The 18,502-nt window shown below is 31.4% G+C and overlaps 3 protein-coding genes and 1 pseudogene across 4 annotated transcripts in view; all 4 read right to left on the bottom strand.

Annotated features, from left to right (window-relative positions):
* Positions 1-3,555: 3,555 nt before the first annotated feature.
* Positions 3,556-4,554, bottom strand: LOC110426022 (loganic acid O-methyltransferase pseudogene; annotated as a pseudogene).
* A 2,874-nt stretch (positions 4,555-7,428) lies between these two features.
* Positions 7,429-9,695, bottom strand: LOC110425920 (loganic acid O-methyltransferase-like). Its single transcript, XM_021441003.2, has 3 exons — positions 9,560-9,695; positions 8,566-9,231; positions 7,429-8,096 (listed from the first exon to the last, which is right to left on the bottom strand). The coding sequence occupies exons 1-3, from the start codon at positions 9,656-9,658 to the stop codon at positions 7,755-7,757; spliced, it is 1,107 nt and encodes a 368-aa protein (XP_021296678.1). The 5' UTR covers positions 9,659-9,695; the 3' UTR covers positions 7,429-7,754.
* A 4,504-nt stretch (positions 9,696-14,199) lies between these two features.
* Positions 14,200-16,236, bottom strand: LOC110425883 (loganic acid O-methyltransferase-like). 2 transcript variants are annotated; one of them, XM_021440959.2, is made up of 3 exons: positions 16,031-16,196; positions 15,242-15,904; positions 14,200-14,831 (listed from the first exon to the last, which is right to left on the bottom strand). In XM_021440959.2, exons 1-3 carry the CDS (start codon positions 16,058-16,060, stop codon positions 14,490-14,492), a joined length of 1,035 nt encoding a protein of 344 aa, XP_021296634.1. In that variant the 5' UTR covers positions 16,061-16,196; the 3' UTR covers positions 14,200-14,489. The 2 variants fall into 2 exon arrangements, with proteins under 2 accessions (XP_021296634.1, XP_021296633.1); XM_021440958.2 differs by having other exon boundaries at positions 14,201-14,831; positions 16,014-16,236.
* Positions 16,237-17,959: 1,723 nt separating this feature from the next.
* LOC110426023 (loganic acid O-methyltransferase-like) overlaps positions 17,960-18,502 on the bottom strand; it is a 2,270-nt gene continuing 1,727 nt past the window's right edge. The window contains exon 4 of the mRNA XM_021441105.2: positions 17,960-18,499. Coding sequence (XP_021296780.1) covers positions 18,161-18,499 — 339 coding nt within the window. The 3' untranslated portion in view covers positions 17,960-18,160. The remainder of the gene's footprint in view (positions 18,500-18,502) is intronic.

The following is an 18,502-nucleotide window of genomic DNA, read 5'->3' on the forward strand; positions in this document are numbered from 1 at the left end:
TGGGAGATATTTTTCTTCAGGGTTCTTTAGTAATTCTCTCAATTCGTTGATGAGGCCTGAAGAGATCATCACCGTTAGATTATGCACGTGTACAAGAATAAATTGTAGGATTTGACAAGTTTAACCTAATATATAAGATATTCTTCCTCGATCATCTCTCACAACCAGTCCAACCTTTTCATCTATTTTGTATCCCAAACCAAACCCCTTTCACCCATTCACACTGTTGCATAAGGGGCACACTAATTCATGGGCCATTCCAGTCCTAATCTTCCTTCTCCATAGCTACAGTATTTGAACATGCTCTCCCTTCAAGTATCAAAATCACTTTGGTGAGCAGTATGCACATCATGCGCTTGAGAAAATGTAGATGATTGTGTACTTTGCTGTGAATATTGAAATGGAAATACTTTTTCATAAAAAACAACATTTCTGGATATAAAGACCGTGTTTGCATCAAGATCATATACTCTATAACCTTTGACATTGTTTGGATAGCCTAGACAAACACATTTACTTACTCTTTTTCCTATTATGTGACAATGTAGGCACAAAGCATAAGGATTCGAATACCCTAAAATGGTCATGGGATGGTGGTTTGTTGTATAATAACTCATAAGGTGACCTGTTTTTGAGTATTCTAGTCGGCACCCTATGGATTATATGCACTGCAGCAAGTACTGCATCAACCCAAGTATGTGTTGGAACACTTGATTGATGTCTAAGAGCTCTTGCCACAAACAAAATGTGTTGATGTTTTCTCTTGACAACACCATTTTGTTGTGGTGTTTCTACACAGGACAATGATGAGCAACTCCTAATTTTGAATAAAAATCACCAAGTCTGAATTCTTGACCATTGTCAAACCTCAAAATTTTAATTGATGAATTAAATCGTCTTTGAACATATTTGTCAAATGAAGGAACAATTGTCAAAACATCTGATTTGTTCCTCATTAAAAATATCCAAGTAAAACAACTGTAATCATCCACAATGGTGAGAAAGAATCTATGTCCAGATAATGTTGGTGTCTCATATGGACCCCAAATGTCAATATGTATTAACTCAAATGGTTTTTGAGAACTTTGAATATGAACTGGAAAAGGGTGTTTTATTTGTTTAGCCAAATGGCAAACTTCACAAAGTATGTCTTTTGTGCACTTCACATCTAAAAACCTTTGATTAATTACATTAATCCTTTCAACAGGTGCATGGCCTAACCTAGAGTGCCATAGATAAAGGATTTGTGATCTGTTTTTGAAATATTAACACAGAAAACTTTGAGAAACTTTACAAGCTTTTCAAAACAGAATTTTAAGAAATCTTGGTCATCTTGATCACCTTGCATCAAGTAAAGTCCTGAGTAGGCTCTAACAACCCCAATCACTATCCATGATGGTATGTCCTGGACAACATAATATATGTCAGTAAAAAAAAAAAGACTAATGCCTTCTCATGTAATTTGCCCTACTAATATGAGATTGAATTTGAAACTGGGGACACATAGGACACTATGTAATATCAATGAATTTGTTAATTTAACAGTCCCTATATGTGACACAGGAATTTTTCTGTTGTTTGACATCAGAACAAAGCAATTGTGTACTGACTTAGCATGAGCAAAAACATCTAAGGTATAACATATATGATCTAATGCACCTAAATCCACTATCCAATGATCTTGTTTTATCATGCTGGTATCCACATTTCCATATTACATGGCAAATTGTTCATAGTACTAAAACAGAAATGATTTGAGACAATACCTGCAAATGCTGAATTGACTAATGAGTGTTTGGCTATTTGTGGTGTTGTTGATATATTCATACCATCTCTTCCATTTGTATCATTCACATTTAAAAGCTACATTATCTTGCTTACCTACTACTGAGGGATTGATAATTGAGACATGGAACCAGTTCCATTCGAATCCTCTTCCTACTCAGTTTCAGTTTCTTCCCCAGTAACTGCTTCATAGCTTCCAGCTACATTGTTTACTACTATTTTCCCTTCCTGTTGTTTCCTTTCCCTTTTGTAAGCTTGAAGTCCTTTGGAAAACCAATGATTTTGAAACATTTATCCTTAGTATGCCCTTTCTTCCCACAGTGGTTGCAAACAATATCCTTCTTCCATTTTCTTTTGTTTTCTGCATTAATCATCATAGCTGAAGACTCAATTGTTGGCTGAGCTTGAAACATCATATTCCTCTTACTTTCTTCTCTTAAGACTAAACAGTATTTTTGTCAAATGCAGGAATGGGATCCATGAGTATAATCTGGGACCTAATGGCTGCAAAGGACTCATTCAACCCATTCAAGAACCTGAATACCATGTCCTTTTAGTGTTGGTCTGAGCACCTTTTAAAACAAACGGAGTTGCAAATCCCTCACAATAAGGCAGTGGTCTGTAGCTTCACATTTCTTCCTAGAGTCCCTTCAATTCAATGAAATATGCATCAATAGTTCTTGTTCCTTGAGTTACATTCCCTAAAGTATATTGAAGATTGCATATTCTAGTGTCATCAGGCTGAGCAAAATTTTGCTTGAGAGTGTTCCATATATCCAAGGCAGAATCCATATAAAATATGGTTGAAACCACTGGTTGAGAAATTGAATCCAGTAACCAAGCTACAATAAGGTTATTGCAGCGAGTCCATGATAGAAAAAAGGATCTGTGATTTCAGATTTTGGTATGGTTCCATTAATGAACCCAAGTTTGTTTTTGATGGAAAGTGCAAGCAAAAAGGATTTGCTTTAAGCAATGTAATTGCTGGTAGTGAGTTTGGGGTTAATAGTTACTGAGCCTGAGTGGTCAATATGATGTAGATAATAAGGTGATTGAGGATCAGCTATGGGAGGGATTTGAGTGATCTGTGTATTAGTCTGTAATAAAGTTGTGGTCTTAGTTGGTCTGGACTCAGCTGAATCAGCCATTGTTATAGGTTTTTCAATCAATTTCAATAATGAAAATAAAGGAAAGGAACAATCACTGATTTGAAAAAGGAAAGGAAATAACTAGTCTATTCTTCAAATGAACTTACTGATTCAATGAATGATGAATGATTCCTTCAAAAGAAGGTGATATCCCACTGAACCTTAAAAACAACCTGGCTCTAATACCATGAAAAACATGGTGAAAGTAAAAGACTGCGTAGCAAGATGAGAGAATATTGAGAACATTCTCATTAGAAAAATAGGGTACAGTACAAGTTGAATAAATACGGTACTATGTTCAGATGAAAGAGAAAAACTCTAACTAATCCTAAGTTAAGCAACTTAACTAATCTTAACTAATTCTTGAAAGAATGGCTTAATAGTAAAACGGTGTACTTCATCTATTCTATTGCCTTTCTTCCTGTGTTTAGTAAAACGGTGCGTACTGCAGCTCCCCCTGTCCTACTTATGGCTTCATTTCTTCAGAGTCTTGACTTCTCTTCTTCATCAGGTGTTCAACCATTTATCGTACTCTAGGACTTATTTCTTCATCTCGTTTCTAATAACTTGAAATGAAAACATTTCCATATTATGTTCATATGGTTTAAGGTAAATGATAGCTTTAAATTTTTAAACCAAACATTACTTTCTTAGCCAAATTGAGGAGGCAAGAACCGAAGAAATCATAAAATTTTCCGATCGAAGTCTGACATAGAGAGATCCCGTCTGGAATTCCACCCATAAGGAGTACCATCAATCCTCCACTTGCAAGCTCTTTAGCTCTAGCATTCAAAAAGGTTTCCACATCATTCTCAAACTGAGCTGCAAAAGCTTTGACAACTTCTTTTTCTGTTCCAAATGCAATATATGCTTCCTTTATTCCAGGCCGGGGAACTGCTATCAACAACTTCTTCCGGAACTTTGGAGAGCCACTGCAATGCACTAGAGGAATGTCCAATATGGATAGTGGATTTTGGGAATAAGCGCCTGTAAAATGAACCAGGCACCCCAGCAGCGAAGTATGGCCACGAGGGTGGGAGAGATGAGATTAGCGTGTTGAGATCATTGCTGGTGTGACCGTTGAAGAAGACTTGGAATTCCAAATCAATTGTTGCAGAGCTCCCATGCTTGGCACGGAACTTTTGCTCCACAGCTTCTATGATGTTTTGCATGGCGTAAAACGTATTCGGTCCCATGGAACAACCAAAATCTGCAATTTGGAATGTTTTGGAAGATTCAGAGCAGAGCTTGTCGATGTCAAGCTTGTTTGAGATTGCTTGAATGATCATTTCTTTCGTAGCATCAACAGCTCCTTTCTGTAATTAAAAAAAGTATTATTTAAGAAGCAGTAAATAGCCACAAACGCTTTGCATGCAGTTAAAATTATACGTCCTTGGTCTTATATATATTCTCTTTAAAAATATAATAATAATAATTGGCGTATGTTTGATAGACACTATTAATTCCAAGTTCCTAAACTTGACATAAAAGGCTTAGCTTTAGCTGATGGGAATGCGTTTAGCTGAAGGCTGGAGTTTCGGGCATAGCTGAGAGGGCCATCCCTGCCTTTCATGGTGAAGGATCGAGACAGTGTTTTTGTTTCTTCATTGGCCATTTCCATTTTCTCAGAGGAAAAAAAAAGATACTGCACTAATAATTCGAGCAATTTTGTTTGTTGGCTGTGCTTTAAGTTCAATCATGTTGAGATTTATAGTTCGAAATCTAGCACTCAATACTGAAATAATCCTTAGTTTGTCTACTCCCTTAATTACCTCATCCTGAAGTAGTCATATCTTCTAAATATCTCAGTTTTAAAGACAGTGGGTTAAGTCAACAAAAACAAATCATTTAACATTAATCTGTATATGTGAACAGAAAAAAATGATAGATGCCCAGATTTTCTTTTGATAATCATTTTAAGCTTCTTCCTTCCTTCATTCCTTTTATTGTTCGCTGTGAAATAAATTTGTTGATGTTAAGTTGAAAAATAAACAAAATCATACGTTATATATGAGTTAAATGTCATAATTGAAAAAGAGTTTTGCATGGAAAAATGAGTGTATATTCTTATTTTTTTACTTGTTTGCCTATCAATGTCATCACCACTCTCTCTCTATATATAAATATGTAAATGTGCAACCACTTGTAAAAGATAAAAGGAAAATTTTCATTAGTAAATTTGGCATTAGAATAAAATATGGAGGGTCTCTATACTCTCAACATTGCAACATCAACTAACTAATTAGAGATACCTTTGTTTATGGGTGGCCTTATTTTGTCCAATAATCCGATAATCCAATTACTCATAAATGGTACAAGAATAAACAAATAATAAAGCTATGGATTTTTGTAAAAGAAAATATGAACATTCAAAATATTTAAAAACTTACAAAATGTTAGACAGTTGGATTTTTAAATACTAAAAATTTTTCTCAACTTTTGTTCTCTTATTTTTTACATTGATTAGATAAAAATTTCAAGTAGAACAGCTGGCTTTTTCTTTGCTCTTTTTTTTTTTATCATGGCAGAACAGTTGATTTGCTTATAAAAAAAGTGACAGAACAGTTGACTTAATTGCTTGGATTAATTTATAACGTTTAGCTTTACTTGGTCTTAATTAATCAAGATTTGGTCTTACCAATCTCAAATATAAAAACAAGAAGAAAATACTATAAATAAGGAATAGATATAATTAGGCATAATATCTAAAAAAAATTCTTAAACTATTTAAAAAAAATTCAAATAAGTCTATATAGTTTTATCACATTTAATCAAGCTCACGTAATTTTATTTTGAATCAAATAAGTCTTTATATTTTTATTTTGAGTCAGATAAGCATTTATGACTAATAATTAACTTAATCAAAATACCATTTGTTATTTTACGTCGCATGATACTAACGCGATATATGAACATATCATAATTTATGATGATGTGGCATACTTATTTGGTATGATAACATGATCGTGTGATGTTTGTTATAATCCATATCAACCCCATAAATAATGTTATGTGGATATAAATGATAAGTGGTATTTTGACAAATAATAATTAATCAATTATTAATTATAAGAGTTTATTTAACCTAAAATAAAATATAAAAACTTGATTAAACGTAATAAAAAAATAAAATTTATTTAAATTATTTAAAAACTTATTTAAACATTATATCAATAATAACCCTATTTCTTTTGATAAGATAGAAGTGTGCACTTTCACCAATTTACTTGGTTTCAAACAACCAATCAAAACCTGTTCTCTTTGGCTTCAAGTTTTTGAACCCTAGAAGTCTTATTCCCTTGAACAACAAGAGTCTTTCTCATCTATCTCTCAGTGAATTATTTAATTAATTAATTTAGCTTTCGTGTCGTTTGTGACTTTGAAGAGTAATAATGTGCCAGGACTTTGGCATTATTATCAATTCAGGAATGTTAACTACATCACTTTGGAGAAAAAATGATTTTATTTTTTGCTTTTTTGGCTGGACAAGATGAAGAGTAATTTTTTGAAGTCATGATTTTAAAAAGCCAGTATTCTTTAGAATTTTTGATACTTTAATTCTTTGATTCTTTAGAACTAAGCCTACCTTGGAGATATCAAGTCTTCAAATATTCAAACTTTTCTTTCTTGTTGTATTGGAACTTTTGAAACTCGTTCTTTCAAGTCTTATCCTTTGAATCTTGTGTGTGTGGTGAAATTGACTTCAACAGCACTGTTTTGGTAATGCTAAGGGATAGAGTTTTGTAATAATTTAATTAAAAATAAATTTGCAGCATTGTAACTTGCTGAATATTTATACTTCTATATACGTATATAATAACAAAAATATGATTATCACATTGATCAATATAAGATAAGCTTAAATTAAGAATCTCAACAATTTGTAAGTAAATTAATCTACAGCATGGGCGGACGGTAGTATGTTTATAGGGGGTTGTGGCTCTCCAAAATTTTTAATTTTTTTATTATTATCTACATTTTAATAGCACTTTTAAAATAATTTTTTATTTCATAATTAATATAAATAAATAATAATAAAATGATCCTACCATCTTATTCAACTTTTTCTTAATTCTTAAATTTCTCTATTCTTTTTTATCTTTCTTTGTTTTTTTTTTTACTTTTTTCTTTTTTCTATAACTCACTACCCAAATACATTTCATTCTTTAAAAGATATTTATGAATTTGCTAGTTTAGACAAGAAAAAGCAAAGACCACTCACCACCATTATGAGAAATTAAGAGACAGTAAAATTTTCTTTTATCTTCTTCTTTTTATTTATATTATTTAACGAATTATATATTAACCATTCATGTGAAATCTTATATTAACCATTCATGTTTTATATTTAATATTTTAAGTTTAAATAGAAATAAATAATATATTTTTTTGGCGATCACTTATTTGGAAGCCATCAAATAAATTAATCATCCTAACAACATGATCTTTTGTAACAATGCTGAGTCATTCTTTAGCAAAGTCAGGATCTTTTTATTTAATAATTAGAAGATTATAGATTAAGCTGACATCAACAAAGAAGAAAATTCTACCGCTATCCCAGCCTTAAAGACAAGATGAAACACAAAAACCACACATAATAACCTATAACCTGCAGTCATCCGGCCCTATATAAAAGATCACACAACAAAACATCAATGCAGACAACGGTCAACCGAAAGTCAACCACAGCTAACATCAGTTGCCAACAACCCGAGTTATTATTATGAGCTATATTGCCCAAGTACGTTAATAAGCTTGTTTTCTAAGCTTCCAGACAAAAAGCAGTGGGCGTGGACCTCTTCAGCTCTTAATTTCTGGAAGTTACTTGCGCTTGAGAATCATAAATATTAGAGTATTGTCAGCCCCATTTTCTGCGAAGACGAAGCGAGTCTCTGCGTGTTTTTTGGCATAGCATTCGAAGAAATCTTCCACGATTTCGTCCCCGAGATGAAGTTTGATCAATCCTTCCAGTCCAGCTCTTATGTGCGATATATAGTTTTGGGTATTAGACAAGGCATGCGCACGCTTCACCTGTTCTACTATCTCATCCATGCTCTCGATGCTAAAACGCCCATTCCTCTCAATCAATGTCTTCAACTCCTTCGCGGATGGAAAGTATAGGGGCAAATTGAAAGAGTTGGCCTTTTCTTCACTGATTAATCCCTGCAATAAGGAGCAAATTGAGGACCAAATCAACAAGAGAGTGACCTAATTAAGTGATATATCAGTCAGCGCATAGTTGTCATGAAGCCATTTGTTTTTTTTTTTTTTTCTGGGTCTGTATAAGGGAGTCTGAGGGGAGAGAGGATGTGAATTTTGGGACTTAACCCTCCTGAGAAAAGGTTAACGGCAGGTTAAGGTTAAGGTAAGACTAATTAACTTACTTTTTATCTGTAAGTTCTTGTCTTAATGGTAAGATACAGGCCCTAGAACATTTAGATCCCAAATTTACATCTTACCATGTGTAGGGAATCTAATATATACTATATTTTTATTAACTTGTTTTAAGTTTATTGATTGGTATCTTATAGAAGAAGTCTTAACTATATTATATGTACAGAAGATTATTAGTTTATTATAATTTTAATTAATTTTACTTATAAACTTGTAATCTAATAATGATAAAGCTTACCTTCTTTGTCAAATCCACGAGGCAAGATCCAAAAAAATCATAAAATTTGCCGATTGAAGTCTGAGATAGAGAGATTCCGTCTGGAACTCCGCCCATAAGGATTACCATCAATCCTCCACCCACAAGCTCTTCAGCTCTAGCATTCAGGAAAGTCTCCATATCACTCTCAAACTGAGCTGAAAAAGCTTTAGCAACTTCTTTTTCTGTTCCAGTACAATATATGCTTCCTTTATTCCAGGCTGGGGAACTGCTATCAACAACTACTTCCGGAACTTTGGAGAGCCATTGCAGTGCACTAGAGGAATGTCCAATATGGATAGAGGATTTTGGGAATAAGCGCCCATAAAATGAACCAGGTACTCCAGCAGCGAAGTATGGCCGCGAAGGAGGGAGAGCTTGGAAAAGTGTGTTGAAATCGTTGCTCAAGTGATCATTGAAGAAGACTTGAAACTCCAGAGTAGTTGCAGAGTTTCCATGGTTGGTGTGGTGCTTTTGCTCCACAGCTTCTATAATGTTTTGCATGGAGAAAAATGTGTTTGGTCCAATAGAACAACCAAAATCTGCTATCTGAAATGTCTTGTAAGAGTCGGTACACAGCTTCTCCATGTCAAGCTTGTTTGCAATTGTTTGAATGATCATTCCTTTTGTAGCGTCGACAACTCCTTTCTGCAACAAAATGTAATTGTTGCTACAGACCAGTGATTATCACAAAACTTTGCAGTCAAATTATCATCGTATAATTAATATCATGCTTTCTGTAATCCATATTCTTTACCCTAGTTATATGGTAAAACTCAAGGTTATCATTTTAAGAAGAATTCTTGGATTAATGCATCTAATTATCTTTTAGTGTAAAAGTTTCAAAAAGACATCTCAACACAGTTAATTAAAATTTAGAACTTTCAATTTAGAGACTTCAAGTTCAAACAAGGTATATAAATGTCTCTCTTATAGTAAAAATGAGGAAACAATGATTAGTTAGACAAAAGAGTACCTGAAAGCTAGAGTTTCTGGCATAGCTTAGAGGGCCATCTCCACCTTTCATGGTGATTGGTTGAGTCAGTGATTTTGTTTCTTCAATGGCCATTTCCATTTGCTGAGAGAAAAGAAAATATTGAGAGTAATATTAATTTTGCGTTTGTTGGATGTGCCTTAAGTTCAATGGGATAATGAGATTTATAGCTTCAAGTCTAGGACTCCTTCGGCCCCCCCGGCATGTATCGATTGTCTTCTTCTTTACTTCAAACTGAAACAATCATATTTTACCTTGCAAGTTGCGTAATTTCAGTTTTGAAGGCAACGAGTCAAGTCCACTAACAAAATAGAGAAAGAGACACAAAATTGGGTGGTGGATAATGTACAAAATGCATATTGCAATATTTAGTATTAAGTTCATCAACATTGCAATATCAATTAGACGCAACTTGTGTTCCTACCAATAAACTATTTGGCGTGTCCAATTTCTTTTGACTAATAAATGATAAATAAGATAGAGGTGTCTGCAAATCTCCGTTTTCAATTGGTTCCATTTTGCTCCAAAATATTAGCACTGAAGTCACCGAATCATTCACATATTTAGTCTCCTTCACTAAACTAAATAATCTATTTAAGTTTCGTGATGCTGTGACTTGGAAGATTAAAAAAAATATACCTAGCTAGTAAAAATCTCATGCAGATGACTTAGAAGTTTTCTTTTTCGTTCATATGTAGCAGGATGAAGTGGGCCTAGTATTATTTTAATCATTCTGGCTTTGAATATGAAAACATATATAGCTAGTTGAATCTTGCAACTATAAGCAATGTTAAACTGATCATGGAAAAAAAGAAGAAGCAAGAATAAAAAAAAGGTGCAAGGTGACAAAAGTTGAAAAGAAGCATTGCACATAACGCCCAATTAATAAGAAGACACTACGACTGAGAAATTAAAAAGAATGCAATGGAGTTTTCAAGATTTCAGATCAAAACTTACACGATACCGATCATATTATTTAACAATGTACTTAATTACTACGTTATAATAAAAAAAATATAATATTTATGAAAAATTTATGAATTATTTATAAAAATTTAATTAAATTCTTATACTTTTATTTTAAATTAAATAAATTCTTATAAGTAATGATTGATTAATTTTTATTATTGAAAATATCACTTGTCATTTTATACTCATAATGTGATATTGATGTAAATGATGAAATATATCACATAATTATATTATCATGTCACGTTATTAACTAATATGATATGTTAGCATATCACATTAACATCATATGACATAAATTAATAAGTATATTTTTATTAATAACAGTTAGTGAACTGTTAATCGTAAGGGTTTATTGGTTCAAAATGAAAATAAAATGATTTGATTAAACCTAATAAAATAATAATAATTTATTTAAAGTTTTTAAAAATAATTTAAAATTTTTTTAAATATTACATCAAATGTATATATATATATATATATATTGGTACAAATCAATTCACGATAACATAAGCAACCACATAACCTTAATCTTAAAATAATAATAAGAAGAGAAAGATTAATTTTTGGAAGTAAATAGATGACAGCTCAAGTTCATTATTCCAATTGACAATCATTTAACATAGCAACACCAAGAACAGGAAAAACGATAAAGAGAGATGAGAATTACACATACCGTAAACTGAAAACAAACCGTTCATAATATCTGCATTAATTTTTATCAAATTTAAGCTCCTATATATAGAGGGAGAGAAGGACAGAAAGTGTGGAAGGGAAATGAAACACAACAACATATATACCAATGAAAACTGGCAAATTCCTTGAAGTGTTCGACTGTTTTTGAAACAAGAGTCAACCTAAAGGCATGGACGGCTGCCCTTTAAAAGAGTTAAAGAAAACCAACCAAAATAAAATTCATTTGGTGTTTATTCATAAAAAACCCAAAAATTCAATTAATTGAGGAAGAAATCTAATTAATCGACTTTCCCAAGTTTAAGCAAACCAAACCAAACATGGTTTGTACTTAAATATAAAAACTAAACCTTAAATTCTATTAAATATGTCATTTGGGCGTTATCCAAGTAAATGCAAGCAAAAGAATTTTCTCACATGTACTACTGCTATGTAAGAACAAACAACATAACGACTAACAAGCAAAGCAACAAGGATTTTAAAACTTTGGATATATGTTTACAAGAGAGAGTTGACTTCATAAATTCCCTGTATCCACTCTTGCCGGACAATATATACTTGCCCAAATTGACATGGTTTAATTGCTTGATATATAATAGATTGGGCTTGTGAGGATATGTAAACTGAAATGAATATGAGTAGTGAATTAGGTAGGGATGGGTTTGGGAAGGAAGGCCCATCAGAGCTAAACTGAGTTGGGATTAAATTCTTTTTCTATCCTCCATTCCTTGTAGTGTAGCTGCCATCTCTGTTTCTTCCACCTGAATTAGTGTTGCTTAAGTTGATCTTTGCTAAAAGTCCACCAATAGAAGACTACAAGCTTCTTCTTAGTTACCATTCGTTGCAATTTTTTTCTTTTTTTTTTTTAAGATAAAAATCTTTGGCAGAAAGTGGAGAGTGAAAATCTCCTCTCGCCATCCATCATTGATACCTAGGGACATTCCAATCTGCTTGCAATCATCTTATACCCATTATTCATTATATAATAAATTTAAAATTTTTTTTCTATAATCATTATTCTTTCGTATATTTTGCATGATTTCTTGTTTGATTTTTCTTACTCCTATCATCTCTGGAGAAAATGTTCCATTATATTTTGTTAGCAACAAGACAAATTGTTTCCTTAACATATTTTTGTGTTTTATTTTTTAATTTTATTTTCATAAGAAAAGTTATTGATTTTTGGGATATGTTAAGATTATGATATGAGTTATTTAGTTAGAGTTGTAATCCAGCAGTATTACTTAATTAGATTATAATATCTTATTATAATATTATTAATTAGTTAAAATTAAATTATAAATAAAATTAGGATTAATCTTATGTATATATGTACGGGTATATATATAACATAAAATAAATTTTATCAATAAACAATTTAAATTTCTCTTCTTCTTAGTGTTTCTAACATGATATCAAAGCCGTCTTCAAAGCCCTTAGCTCTTGGTTGTTGGCAATTCATGTTGTTTCACATGCCCCTAGCTCTTATTTGTTGGCAATTGTTGTTTGGTACTCTCCTAGTTATTGATTGTTAGCTGATAATGTAGTGCATGATTTGCACAAAAATAAAATAAAATTAAGTCTTTATATTTTTATTTTGATTTAAATAAATTTTTATATTTTATTTTAAGTTAAATAAATTTTTATGATTAATGGTTGATTTAGTCAAAATATCACTTCTATCTCACATGGTATTAATGTGATAGGTTTATATGTCATAATAGATAATGATGTAACATATTAATATGACATGATAATTTAGTTATATGATATTTTCACTTTCCACATCAACACCATATCAACATCACGTTATTGTCATATAAGTATAAAATGATAAGTGATATTTTGATTAATAACAATTAACCAACTATTAATTATAAGGGCTTTTCTACTTAATATAAAAGTATAGAGATTTGATTGAAAGTAATAAAAAAAATTTTTTAAATAGTTTTAAAACTTTTCAAGTATTATGTCTTGGTTTTTAAATCATCTTTTTTTTTTAAGATAGAATTAAGAGGGTGTTATAATTTTTTGTAATCATGCAATGTGGCAACTAATGGTGAATACGGCAAGGATATATATATGAATTATTCATCCACTTTTAGTGGATAAAATATATTTTTAGAACTAGAATAGTAATAATGTAAATTATTACGGCTATCACTTTCATATCTATAACCATAATTATTAAATGATATGACATTCATTCTAGAGAATGAATGGATTTATAACTTTTTATTAGTAGTTCTTTTGTTTCATTTATTTTAAGGAATGGAGATTCATGATTTTTTATTAATAGCTATATAATAGTAAATTCACTTTCTAATTAACAGACAAAATATAATATACACTACATAATAGCAAAATTCATATTAAGGTTGATTATTAAAGAATGAAAACATTAAAGAGCTATTAAGTCACCTACTTGATTTTCTAAAACTATAATCAAAGATCAATTATTAAAATCCTTTTGAAGTGAGAGAATAGAAACAAAATGATACCAATACTTAGTTGATTTGCTAAAATCAGAAATTAAAACCCAATTATTGAAATCTTATTAAAATTTGAATATGATGAAAATAAAATAATATCAAAACTTGAGAAATTAGAGAATTATACTGATAATATGTTATGAAATGTAACTTGAAAGAACAATTATAAGAGAAATATGGCTTGAAAGTATTTAGAAGGAGGAAAAATATTTAATGAGAGAAAGAAAATCTTATTCAAGTGTGTATTTATAAATGAAATGAAATGACCTATTTATAAGCTAATAACTTTTTATCTAGATAAAATTTACAAGATTAAAATAATACTAAGAGATTAGATGGATGAATCAAATCTTACTCTTCATCTAATCTAACCTACATCCAAATCTAAATATACATAATAATATAAATGAATACTCACAAAAATATTCATAACAAATTTATTAATTTTTTTTAATTACAATATAATGAACATAATTAGACAAATGATTGGGAGACTGCCTCAATTGAAAAATAGGCTTTCACAGTTGATTAATGACTGTGTGAGAAAGAAGGTTCCCTCTAGGTTTGCTTTGGGTGAAAGTTCCATTTGAAAAATGATAAACATCCCAAATAAAAGGGGAAGCAACAGATACAGTACAGTACTCAAACTTTTCAATAATAAATACTCAATTTATTTGGAAGTAATCTCAAGCCAATTAAGCAGTAATTTGTGTCATTCACCCGAATCTTTACCTAGCTAATAAAGAATAATACTTGTTTTAACAAACTTTGCGCTTGAGAACAATATTGATTTGCAGAAGATTTTGAACATCACTTCTATCAAACATGAAGAGATTATCAGCATGTTTCTTAGCGTAACGCTCAAAGAAGTCTTCCACCATTTCACTTCCAAAGTGATTTTGCAGGATTGCCTCAAAGCCAGCTCTTACAATCATTGACCACATTTGGACATCGTAAAAATGCTTTCCAGGGCCTGGAAATGTCTCCATCTTCTCAATGCAGAAACAACCGTTGGTGTTGATCAATTCCTCAATCTCACTGGACGATGGATAATATTGAGGTAGGTTAAGAGATTCCACTTTTTCTTTGCTAATTATTCCCTGAAAATTAATTTTGATACATTCAATAATAAAACAGCATTCAGAATGGACTCTTTAGATGTCAACAACCAACTCATATTCAAAATTAAGGAAAATTTACTTTAATAAGAACTTTAATATAATATTAATAAAGAAATAAATAAAAATGATAAGAAAATCATTCATAAAGGATAAAATAGTTAATTTAACAAATTGTCAAGAATATATATATATATATATAATTCAATATTTTCACTTTTGAAATTCATAATTTTATATATAACATAGATTTAAATTTGAGGAATTCACGATTTATAAATAAGGTTCACATATTTGAAAGTGACAAGAATGTAATAATGGAAGGAAGGAAAACAATGATGTTCCTAGAATCTTTAGTCTTATTCTTAAATTAATATTAATCCAATACTTGCCTCGGTGGCCATGTCGAATAGACAAGAACCAAGAAAATCATAGGTTTTGCCCATATTGGTTTGACAAAGAGGAACTCCATCTTGACGACCACCAAGAACCAATGCCATCAACCCTCCACCAACAAGCTCTTGTGCTCTAGCGTTTAGAAAAGTCTCCATATCTTTCTTGTACTGACTCAAATAAGCTTCAGCTACTTCTTTTGCATCTCCTCTACAATATATACTGCTCCCATTCCATGCTGGAGAATTGATATCTCCAACATAATTAGGAACTCTGGAAAGCCAGTTCAATGAATTAGAAGAATGCATAAAATGAATAGATTCTGTAGGAAACAAGCGGCCATAAAAAGAGCCAGGCACTCCAACAGCAAAGTATGGCCTCGGGAAAGGGAGGGATCTGAACAGGGTGTTGAAATCATTGTCGATTCGGTCATTGAAGAACACTTGATATTCTAGAGTTTGAGGATTCTTATGCTTGATTTTGTACTTGTTGGCCACAGCTTCTATGATGTTTTCCACTGCGTAGAATGTGTTTGGCCCAGTAGCACAGCCTAAATCTGCTATTTGGAATCTATTAGATGATTCCAGAGTGAGCTTTTCTATGTCCAGAAGGTCTGCAATTGCTTCACTGATAATTTTCTTGGCGTCATCCACTGCTCTTCTCTGCTAACAAGGCAGACAGTTGTTGTCATGTTAGAACTCGTGTCAAAAGCAAAAAATTCAGATGGAAACTTGGAAAGGTATATGATAATGGAACTGGAAAAAAAGGAACCTGAGTTTGAGAATTACGAGCATAGCTAACTTTCCCATCTCCGCCATTCATAGGATATGATCCTGGTAATATTTTGCTCTCCATGGCAGCCATTTTCCTTTCTGTCCTAGCTTAAGCTAGACAGTTTATTGCTATTATAAAGCTGCAATGCTTTCGCTAAGTCCTGAAGCTAGAAAATTATTGTAAGAAAAGCCGCCTTAGCTGCAGCACTTAATCATTAAGCTTGATACACACATCTGGAAGCTGCACACATCATCTGCGAAAATGAAATCCTAGCTATTAAGTCATGTATGACGCAACCAACGCTGTTTTTTTCTTTTGTTTGAAATGCATTTAAACCAACGCTGTTCAACAGGCAGGAAAGAACAGTTCAGACTGTTTATTATTTAATTACAATCTAATGAACATACATAAACAAATTATTGGGAGAGTCAAAGACTGCTTTCAATTGGAAAATATCAAAGAGTGAAGCAAATGTCACATCAATTTTGTACTCTTACCACCATTCGTATCCTTGAGTACAAACCGTAATAATAATTCTACATGTCCATTCTTTTTCTTCGACTATTAATTATCCTACAAGCTAATATGCAAATAATTTTGTATTTTTTTTAATGTCCAAAAGACAACTGATAAGAACAAATACTTTCGCTTTATTCAAGTTTCAAAGGCTAGTGGGATTAGTAGAATCTGCGACTGTTGCCCGGCAAAAGGAGCATCACTAGTTTTCTTTAACAAATTGATAATAATTGGAATATCATATCTATATATTGATCAGTGTGACTTTTTATCGTTTGACTATTTGTTTTTAATTATAGTGCTCTTGCAGACAAAGGTCTAAGGATCAAGTTTGAACATTTCCGGATAAAGGGGCGTGAATAAAGGGTTGAAATCGGTGTCCAAGTTATGGATATACATTAAAGAAGTTTCTTTTCGGTCAAAGGCGTGCCAAGTGCTCATCATTTCTCTTGTTGGTCAGAAAAGCCTGATGATGCCTTATCTACCAATTACTCCTTGCGTTTAATCATGTGAAAAAGGGTACACATTTGCAACCACATATTAAAACCATTGATGTACAAGTATCATACGATGAAAGTAATATGTAAAGACTAGTGTTAATCTGTAGTTACAACATAGAATTTAATCCTCTCATCTCTTTCCTCAAACTTAATACAACCAAATGCCTGTATATATACCCTTGATTCAATCCACTTATAGTGCTTAAGTAGGACTACAATTCAATACCTTAAGTTTATGACCAAAAAAAAAAAAGTACTATCAAGCCAGACAAATATTCAAATAGACTACTCAATAACCTCAAAAGTCCAAAGTTAAATATTCAAACGAAGTTTTTTTTATTAAAATTAAAAGAATAAAATCTTTTTTATTGAAATTAAGAAAGAAAGCTCAAAAGAGGAAAGAAAATTCATAAGTGAATATTATAAATTAAAAAAAAATAATTGATTTCATATATAAGAAAAAACATAATGGTTGGAGACTATTAAATAATATTATCCTTACTTAATTGGGAATAGAAGAAATAGTTAAGAATTAATAGTATTTTGGAAATTGGGAAGTGATTTAAAATTGAGATTTATTTTAACTTTTACATATTTGTAATAAGGGGAGTTAGAGAATATGTAATTTTTTTTAATTTTTTTTTATGTATTTAATGGGAAATGAAATAATAGTTGAGAATCAATAGGGATGTGGAAATGAGAAAAAATAAATATTTATTAGAAATGACACAATAACTAGATATTGATTAATTATCTTAATTTTTGTATAATTTTTAATATAATTAATTATATTATTAATATAAAATTATGAAACCTATGAAAAATTGGGACCTAAGGCCCTTGCTTTAATGGTCTTATGCTAAAGCCAACCTTTAACCCATATTAGGCATTAGCATAATAATATTTAAAAATAAATAGTTTATTATATATAATATATAATTTTGGATTACACATTGAATATCATCCATCCCTTCTCAAATTTCGAAATCAAGACTTTCCAAATTGGAGTCTATATAGAATTGTTGTCCCTCGAGATGATGACTGTTTTATTTCTTTAGACCAAGCTCGAGGAAAATTAGAACCAAAGCAGCAGAACAGTGTAGATATGGAGTCATGACACTCCTTGCACTAAATTTTGCGCTTGAGAACAACATTCAAGTGTAGAAGACTTATAACATCATCTCTACTAAAGATAGAAACATTATCCATATGTTTCTTGTTGTAGAGCTCAAATAGCTCTTCAACCATTTCACTTCCGAAGTTATTACTTATAATTGCCTCGAAGGCAGCTCTTACAATCAGTGTCCACATTTGGGAATTGTAAATGTGCTTTCCGTTGCCAGGAAATGTCTCCATCCTCACAATGCTGAAACAACCATTGTCTTGAATCAATTTCTCAATCTCATCAGGTGATGCATAGTATATAGGCAAATTAAAGGACTTCACTTTTTCTTTGGAAATTAATCCCTG

Source organism: Theobroma umbraticum, unplaced genomic scaffold (genome assembly GCF_002168275.2).
Source record: "Theobroma umbraticum cultivar Fairchild unplaced genomic scaffold, ASM216827v3 scaffold_12.1, whole genome shotgun sequence".
Taxonomy (NCBI): domain Eukaryota; kingdom Viridiplantae; phylum Streptophyta; class Magnoliopsida; order Malvales; family Malvaceae; genus Theobroma; species Theobroma umbraticum.

Coding starts and splice junctions, on each gene's coding strand:
- LOC110425920 (XM_021441003.2), bottom strand. CDS start 9,658: ATGGAAATGGCCATTGAAGAAACAAAATCACTGACTCAACCAATCACC. Junction 9,232..9,559: donor CCAGAAACTCTAGCTTTCAG/GTACTCTTTTGT, acceptor ATTTTGTTGCAG/AAAGGAGTTGTCGACGCTAC. Junction 8,097..8,565: donor TCGTGGATTTGACAAAGAAG/GTAAGCTTTATC, acceptor TCCTTATTGCAG/GGATTAATCAGTGAAGAAAA.
- LOC110425883 (XM_021440958.2), bottom strand. CDS start 16,106: ATGGCTGCCATGGAGAGCAAAATATTACCAGGATCATATCCTATGAAT. Junction 15,905..16,013: donor CTCGTAATTCTCAAACTCAG/GTTCCTTTTTTT, acceptor CCTTGTTAGCAG/AGAAGAGCAGTGGATGACGC. Junction 14,832..15,241: donor TATTCGACATGGCCACCGAG/GCAAGTATTGGA, acceptor ATTAATTTTCAG/GGAATAATTAGCAAAGAAAA.